We start from the raw sequence: 9448 nt of genomic DNA, 5'->3' as shown, positions 1-9448 counted from the left end.
TATATATATATATATATATATATATATATATGCATACACACACACACACACACATATATGTATATATATATACATGTAAATGTGTTTGTGCATGTATGAGTTACTTTTTTTTTTTATTCCTTTTATTCTCCAATCTTTCACTGCTACCAGCTCCACTACCTCTTATCACAACTTCCTCATCTATTTCTCCCTGTCCCTATCTATCTTACCTGACATTTGCTGCCATCTCCTCCAATAACAGACAACTTGTTTTATATTAATTTCTTCTTTTTACTTCACAGAGTAATATCTGACAGAGTTAGTGAGATACAAAGGGCTGCCAGTTTGTATACCCTTCCTCAGTATTGAGATCTGTCGCTTCCAAAGACACCCAACTCTTTCTGACTCATTCTACACATAAGTAGACAATAGATTATGCAGTAGGGTTTAGGAGTTTGCTGTCTGGAAATAGGAACCTCAGTTTTATTCCATAAGTGTGGTGTTCTATTACCTTGAGTCAAACCTTCCAACAGGATAAACGAAAATGTACAAAAATGAAGGTGACCCCCAAGACTGGCAAGAGAGTTTGTTTGTGCAAGATGTTTGAAAGGAGATGGAGGGTTGGCTGAACCAGTAGAAATGTTATATGATGAAGTGGAAATGGTAAGAAGGTTTTGTTATCTTGGAGATAGGGTGTATGTAAGTGGTGGATGTGAAGCAGCTGAGACAGCAAGAGCGAAACTTGGCTGGGTGAAGTTCAGGGAATGTGGAGTATTGTTATATAGGAAAATGCTCTCATTAAAGATAAAAGGAAGGGTCTATTAGAGTTGTGTGAGAGCTGCAATGCTGTATGGGAGTGAGACATGGTGTCTGAGAGAGAGAGAGAGAGAGATGGTAATTTTGAGAAGGACTGAGAGAGCAATGGTGAGAGAAATGTGTGGGGTGAAGCTGTTTGATAAAAGGAGGACTGAAGATTTGATGGGAATGCTGGGATTGGAGGAATCGGTGGAATGGCTGGCAAGGGCAAATGGAGTGTGGTGGTATGGGTATGTGTTGAGAAGGGATGAAAAGCATATTCTGAAGTGGGTGATTGTGTTTGAGGTAAATGGATTGCGAAAGTGAGGTAGACCAAGGAAAAGGTGGCGGGAACAGGTAGGGGAGGAGATTGGGAGGATTGGTTTGAAAAAGGAGGACGCCCAAAACTGGGTATGATGGCAAGATAGGGTGAGGGCAGTTGCTATGGCATTGAGATAGATCCAGCCACCCTCGTTAATGCGGACAAAACCTGAATTTAAAATACTGGATGATAATGATGATGATGATGATGATGTGCCAATCTAATTATTTAGATAGGTTATTGAAGTAAATATTTTCACAGATTTATATATGTCTCAATGCTGCTACTAAACTGTGAAGAGAGAGTAGTGCATGAGTTTTGCTAAGAAGACAAGGTAAGTAGCATAGCAGGTGTGGCTGCACTATAGTTCTGATGTCAAAGTTTGTACTTGTGAATGTCACTTACATGTTTATTATTAAACGTCTAAATTATTATTAGCTCTCATTATCATCATCATCATTGTCGTCATCGTTTAACATCCACTTTCTATGCTGGCACGGGTTGGACGGTTTGACTGAGGACTGGCAAGCCAGGAGGCTACACCAGGCTCCAATCTAATTCGGCAAGGTTTCTAATGCCAACCACTACACTCTCAGAGTGGTTGGCATTAGGAAGGGCGTCCAACTGTAGAAACCTTACCAGATCAGATTGGAGCCTGGTGTAGCCTCCTGGCTTGCAAGTTCTCAGTCAAACCGTCCAACCCATGCCAGCATGGAAAGCGGACATTAAACGATGATGATGATGATGATGATGAAGAGTGCTAATAATTTAGAAGTTTAGTAATAAACATGAAAGTGGCATTGAAAAATATGTATAATAATTGTTTCTATCATAGGTACCAGGCCTATATTAGAAACTATTTTGGGAGAGGATGTTAGTTGGTACCCTCAACCTCTGTACATGACTGGTACTTTATTTTATCAAAGCTGGAAAGATGACTATGGAGCAATTACAATTCAGAATGTAAAGTGGTAGAATAAATACAATGAGGCATTTTCTTCAATTCTCAAATGATTTTGCCAATTTACCACCCTGGAAAATACAGCTTTGTAATTTAATAATAGTAATACTTACTAGAAGCTATATCGGTCGTGACTCCATTTTGAGAAGCCGATGATTTAAAATCACTAAAGTCGGTAAATAAATCTCCTGGAGAAGATACAGAAGCGACTACTGTGTCAATTAGATTGTAGTTTCCGCTGCTATCAGGCACCTGTAACAAGAGAAAAATTATCAGTTTTAATATATTAGAAGTGATGAATTGAATTAGTTTCAGTTAGTTTTGTTTGAGCTGGCTTCATGGGACAGAGCTTAGAGTAACTAGTTATATTTTTTAAAGTTTATATTACTTAAGATATCTAAAGAGGATGGCTTAGAAATTCATATTTTCCCTAATATCAAACTGGCTACAGAAACAATGTAGTGCCTGAGCATCACAGAGTTTGATTCAATAGTTACATTGATAGACATAGAAAAGTTTCTGACATAAACAGAATAGCTGCCATTAAGCAAAGGAACAGAATTGCAGCAGGTCATGTTGCTATCAGTCATAGTGTGGATATCACATACCTAGTTTTCACTGGCTTACACCATTCGGTAGTGTATCAGTTACGTGGATAATGGAATTCATCATTGCAAAAGGTGGGGATAGTTTATGAAAGCTAAATGTTTTGTTAGCTTGTAGTGTTGAACTAAATCCATCTATGACAGATGATTTGAAAGAAGAACAATCATCAACCTATATTATCACCAACAATAAAAATGTGCACATGACATGAGTAAAAGGATGCCATCTTTCAAAGAGTTAAATGAATAGATTTACATAGTGACTTGCATCTGCTTTGGGTATTCTACAGAGTGGCTGGTATCAGGAAGGGCATCCAGCCATAAAAACCATGCCAAAGCAGACACAGAAGCACGGTGCAGGTTCCTGCAAACCGTTCAGCTTGTCAGACTGTCCAACCCATGCTAGCATGAAAAGAGGATGTTAGACGATGATGATGATGATGATGATGATATTGTTCATTTTACTACAACACTCTTCCTTCCCTCTTTAGGTCTTTTTCTTTTTTTGTTTTGCTATGAATATCAAAGTCCAAAGAGCGCATCAGCAGATGCTTTGTTTTAATTTCACGGTATCATGCAAATGAAAGATAAATCTGACCTCTGATACAATACCCAGACAAATTTGCTTATCTATTGCCAACAACAAGGTGATCTGATACACACATGCAGAATTAATTGTACTGGCCATCTACACAACATAATACCTGTGATGGCTTTGAACTCTTGATCTATGAGCTAGTAATCTAATGCCTTATAGCTTAAATCATTTTGGCTCATAATCCATTAACTAATAGGTTGGTATAGACATCCTTACCTGATTGGTCTCTTTACCATAGTTTGCAGCTGCACCAAGGTCTAATTTCTTGTTAGATCGAGTGGTACGGATATTGGTGGTAATTTTCTCAGTGTGTGTTGTTTGAGTGCGTTCCACAGAAGTATACTCTTCATCCTCGTCTTTGAATTCAAACTCCTTACGGTCACGAGATGGCTTTTCTTTATCTTCATACCGATTTTCATTATCATCACTATGCATACACAAAAGAAAAGTAAATGAATAAGAAGATACATAAACTTGAAAACTGTAACATAAACAAGCAAATGACTAATAAAATTTAGAGGGAAAAAATACACACAAAAAAATTTTGAAAGGTGAAACATATATATTTTACTGATATCAAAAAGTAAAGTTACTTTGCTGTAAGAGATTTTGATATTTATTACTTATTAATATTCATATATTTGTGGGTTGTATTTAGGAAACAGAAGAAAAAAAACTACAATAACAGTTCTCCATATGAAAACATATTTAATATTTATAACATTAATATGCTTAAAATATATTTAGACTTACTGGAAAATATATTTCCACTTTATGGGTGAGCTAATTAACTCATAGAACTAGTTGAAGAACTGTAGGAGTTATAACCCAAATATTACCAAAATGCATTAAAATTATTTATACCTTAAGGATATGTGTTACACACATTAAATATGCTTCATTGTGATTTACTTAGAAATTAATACTAATTATTTTCAAAAGACACCCAATATAAAATATGGTATTAAAATAATTCTGTATCAACAAAATATAATTTTAGAAGAAAAACAAATTAAAATAACATAAAACACAAAAGCAAGGAAAAAAAAAACAGCTAAATTTTGGAAAACATATTTTACTCTCTGTTTATAGATGACAGCCTTGAAAAATGTCATATGATATTCAGCAGTCTTTAATTTTACAAATTTGACTTGCCATCCTCAAAATATATCTACATGTGAGCCCATATTTGTGCAAGCAGGCATGAATGAACCTGATACAATATCCATTTTGGCTAAGAAGTGAGACAGATGTCTTCAAATCTCTAAAAGACTAATAAAACATTGCATCAAAAATTTTGCAAAATCTACAGCATCAAAGCTTGCATAGAAAACAGAGGTGTAGAGCAAAAAAAAAAACAACAAAAAAACAAACTAAAACTCTCCTCACAAAGAGCATCACATTTAATATATACAATGATGCTATGAAGGGTAACTGTGGTACATAAAACACCTGCCCTAAAGTCTAGCAGGACTTTAAGAGAAATCAATGAAAACAGATTTGAATGGAAGAGAAAACACAATACAATAAACATCAGATACAATGTTATTTGAACTGCAAATTAAAAAAGGGCAAACAAAATAAACAGACAAATAAACAACAAAAAAAGTCTCCAAAAATCTATTCCATTTCCCCAACATCATTTTATATTTAAAAAAAAAATATGCTAAATTTCATGAAGCTTTCTGTTTTACAAGCTAACATAATATTCTAGAATTAGTATGCTTTTGATGGTCTTTTCATTAATTACCAAAGAAATGGAATCTAAATTGGATATCAGCAACAATTAAGTTTAGAAATGACAAATAATGGCTATCATAACACAGTAGGCTCAACACTGTACCCTGACACAAATAACACCACCAATTTCTCCATTCTCATCAACTGTACAGTCTTTGCCAAATCTGAGTATATTCAGAGACACAATCAGAGACAGCAGTGTTGTCCACTGGGCAATAGGCCAACATTTTAACATTAGGTACAAACAAGCATGTAACCAACACAATACATAGCAACAAGTCTGTCACCAACATCTGAGGTATGTTTATCTAAACTAATAAAAAGATCAAGACAAACTATCCAGACATAATAATCAACACTAGGATGAAAATATCTGTGTGCTGACAAACATCTTAATCTCTTCTAACCAAAACATTATATGAAAGGACGTGGAGAAACTATTAAAGTACAAAGACCTGGTAACTGAAATGAACAGGATGTGGGATATGAAAATAAAAAGAGTACCAGTAACAACTGGAGTATAAGGTATGATTTTACAAAAATATCAACAGAACCTACAAATCATACCAGGCCTAACAATGTTACATATAATCTAAAAAAGTAGCTCTGCTAGATACAACCATATCCTACACAAGATACAACCACATCCTCCACAAGATACAACCACATCCTACACAAGATACAACCACATCCTACACAAGATACTTTCTGTTCAACAGTAAAATTCAAACAACATACCCTCTGCACAAAAGACATACTCAACATAATAATCACCAAATGAAATAACATAACTCATACACAACATAATCTATATGATCAATACCTAATAAAGAAATACCACAATACCTACATAACTGATCCTACACAGTTCACATTCTTTACAGTAGCAATTCGTAAATGTTATGCAAAGCACACAGTATATACTCTAAGCAATCACCATCTGACAACCAAACACACAATATCAATCAGACAACACCCAAATCATAATCACCACCCAACAAAATAATACAACTCACACTACAACAAACTCTTCATAACAAAAAAGAAATGCTAAAACTGCACCAGAATCCACTCCAAACCTCATAACAAAGCAACATTGATGTAGTGTACAAACACAAGACCACTGTGAGTTTTTGCAGTGAAGCGGTAGAAACTCACATAAAACTGTTGAAAATTCATAATTGATAACAACAGCAATAATTTGAGTAGAGAAGAAGGTATTGTTGAGTGAATCAATTTTCTAGTACTAGGGTTTATTTTATCATTTGCAGAGAATGAAAACAAAGGTGACTCAGCTAGAATTTCAAACCCATTTCATATAAAGATGAGACTAAACACTAAAAGATATTTTTTTAAATGTGTAGCATGCTAATATTTTGCTACTTCAAATAGTAATTTTATGGTCAGGTCTTTGTAGCATACTAACAGTGCATATTTCCATCAATGGGAAATTTTGCATAAGAAGGCAGATAGATGAGTCTTACTCATCAATAGTCTTCAACAACTATCTTCCAAATAGGATGTTACTTCACTCTGCCTCTTCAATAGCAGTGGCTTATGCATCCCTGAACAAGCTAGCTTCACATATCTCTAATCCATTCTTCCCACCCGTATTTTCTTAACCTATCACCACTGGCACACCTCAGTTTGCAGATCCAGTACTAGACACTTTGATCCAGGAAGGCAAAGTAATGTCTTTTATTTATTTTTTTTTTTTACCTTCAACTTGTTTCAGTCATTGATCTTTAATAGAACAAAACAACCACAGTATTTATTTTATTTTAAGTCTGGGGTACTTATTCCATTGGTCACTTTAGCCAAACTGCTACAGGGATGTAAACAAACCAACACTAGTTGTCAAGTGGTGGTGGAGACAAACACTGACACAAATGCATGCACACACATGCATGAGCAAAAAATGACATGCACATAAATGTACATAAAATACCCCCAGACATACACACATGTATGATGTGTGTGGGTACATGGTGGGAGTGCATTTCATCAACATTACGTTATATATACATATATATATATCTATGTATGTATGTATATACATATATATATATAGTATAAATAATGGTCATTATTTATATAAAGTATAAATAACGGTCATTACATATTTTTTCTTTATTGAAGTAAATTTGGTTTACAGCTATTTCTAGTAATCATTATAGGTTCATTACTGATAGAGTCATTTCTAGTTAACTAGAAATGGCTAACATAGGTTGCATTAAGTTTTTAGGTCACTCAACTTTTCTCAACTGATCAATAGACAAGTAAACTTGTCAGTAACAAACCTATAATGACCACAGGAAACAGCTGTAAGCCAAATTTACTCCAATAAAAGAAAAATATGTAATGACCATTATTTATACCTTGTCTTGTATATCACTCCGTGTAAAAACCAGTTATATATAACTGGAGCACAACCACAGATTTACAATATAGAACTGTGATGAACTATGACCTCATACTCTATCACAAGAAGACTTGGTGTTCTTTGCTAATCTAAACAATATTGTCAGCCTGGTGTACTAGCAGAGAGCTTACGAAGTATCTTGCCAGACTGATAATCCTCACTTATATTTATATATATATATATATATGTGTGTGTGTGTGTGTGATAACATTTTAAAATTATCATAATGCAAAATTATGCAAGAAATGCAATAATATGAATGTCTAACTGTTACCTAATTGATAAATAAAAAGTCAAAAATGAAACCGTTACCCTAGTTGCCTGACATGCTTAAATATCCCTTGAATCACACACTATCACCATAAAAAAGGATGAACACACTGGATAACGCTATAGTAAATATACTGAGAAAGTTAATAGATGGATACAGCGATACTCTAAGCCAGAGCTAAAAGACAGCGATATTCTAAGCCAGAGCTAAAAGACAGAAACCAGTTGTGAATAATATGTAATATCTATGTGTAATAGAAACTATCTACGTCTAATAGTACTTACCAAGATCTACTTTTAAAAGAACAAAATTTCAATGAAAAACAAAACAACAAAATGATAATAATGTTCAATAATGTAAATGAAATTGAGTCTTAACTTAAAAATTTAAAGGAAACACAAGCAAAAAAAAAAAAAAATCACGTGATAAAAAAAAAAGACAAAATAATTTACAAAATAGAATAAATATAAACTAAAACACTGAGATACTGTTAAGGTAGATGAGAAGAAAAATGAATTAATACTTTTAAAAAATTCAAGAAATTCAAAAAATTTCAAAAGATATCAGCCCATCACACAATATATATATATATATATATACACACACACACATACATATACAAACAGTTGCCTAAGAATCCCTAAGTAAAAAAAATAGGCACTTGTATGTTTGTAAATAGAGTTGGTGTACAAAATAAAGTATACAGTATTATAGAGCCATTACACCCAATTTTAGCAATTGGTTTCACACCAGATATGAGGTAACTTGGCTGTTATTTAATAAAAATGCTCTTCAAAGACGGCAGGTATGGATAAAGATATGGTAAATGCCCGCTTTATTGAAAGTGAGAAAATGTGACATCTAGTTTGAAAGTGCTGACAGAAAGATGAAACAAAGTTGCATGTGACAATTGAGGGATTTATCAAGAGTTATGTCCCTTGCTCCCACAAACCCCACTGAGTTAACTATAATGCAACAGGATTTGGTGGGTAAATGTATGTGCAGGGATGAAGGGGTTGGTGGGTATGTGTAGAGGTATTTTGGAACAGGAAACTGGGCAGGTGCCCAAACATTCAGCCTCATATTTGTGGCATATCCTATGTGAGTATGGTTTGGCCAAAACTTGTTGGTTCTCAGAATGTGATGGTGGTGGGGAGATGAAGAAGATTTTGACGTTTATAATTATGGTAGAGCCTCAAGTAAGCCAACATATATCCTCTCTCATGTAGGTATGGGCCAAAAATCTCATTTTTGCAATATAGGTAAATGTCTGGGTGATGAGATTTTTTAATATAATTCTTTTCTTGGTTAGACATAACCCATATTTTCCACTACTATCAAAATGAAGCTTGGATTTATCCAAGGTTTTCCTTTTGATGTAAGTCATGGTCATTGAAGTCAAGTGTCATGGATAACAACATCAAGTAGAAAATCTTGGAGAAGTGCAAGCCTTATCTTAATAGTTTTAGAAAATGCAGATTATGTCTAGATGAGAAAAGAATTATATAAAAAAAAATTACCATTACATCCAATAACTGAGAGCAGTTACTTATCTTTTCCATACCTGCTGTTCCTGAAGAACATATATTTTAGATAAAAGCCAATTACCAAATATCTACTAAGAAACCAATTGTTAAAATCACCTGTAATACCTCTATAATACAGTATACTTTGATAATTGTTACACAAATTTTGGGTAAAACCCCCACTTTTACCCACTCCCATTGATTGCACCTAGTATAGCACTAGCGTAGC

The 9448-nt window shown here is 34.1% G+C and overlaps 1 protein-coding gene across 7 annotated transcripts in view; it reads right to left on the bottom strand.

The window, feature by feature from the left end:
- LOC106871733 (clathrin interactor 1) overlaps positions 1–9448 on the bottom strand; it is a 172755-nt gene that overhangs the window by 39420 nt on the left and 123887 nt on the right. For all 7 annotated transcript variants that reach the window (XM_052965741.1, XM_052965736.1, XM_052965739.1 and 4 more), the window contains exons 7-8: positions 3477–3687; positions 2171–2309 (exon numbers count right to left, since the gene is read on the bottom strand). In XM_052965741.1, the coding sequence (XP_052821701.1) occupies positions 2171–2309; positions 3477–3687 (350 nt within the window). The remainder of the gene's footprint in view (positions 1–2170; positions 2310–3476; positions 3688–9448) is intronic.

Source organism: Octopus bimaculoides, chromosome 2 (assembly GCF_001194135.2).
Source record: "Octopus bimaculoides isolate UCB-OBI-ISO-001 chromosome 2, ASM119413v2, whole genome shotgun sequence".
NCBI classification, from domain to species: domain Eukaryota; kingdom Metazoa; phylum Mollusca; class Cephalopoda; order Octopoda; family Octopodidae; genus Octopus; species Octopus bimaculoides.
The sequence above is the reverse complement of the archived record's forward strand: the minus strand, read 5'-3'. Positions and strand labels throughout refer to the sequence as shown.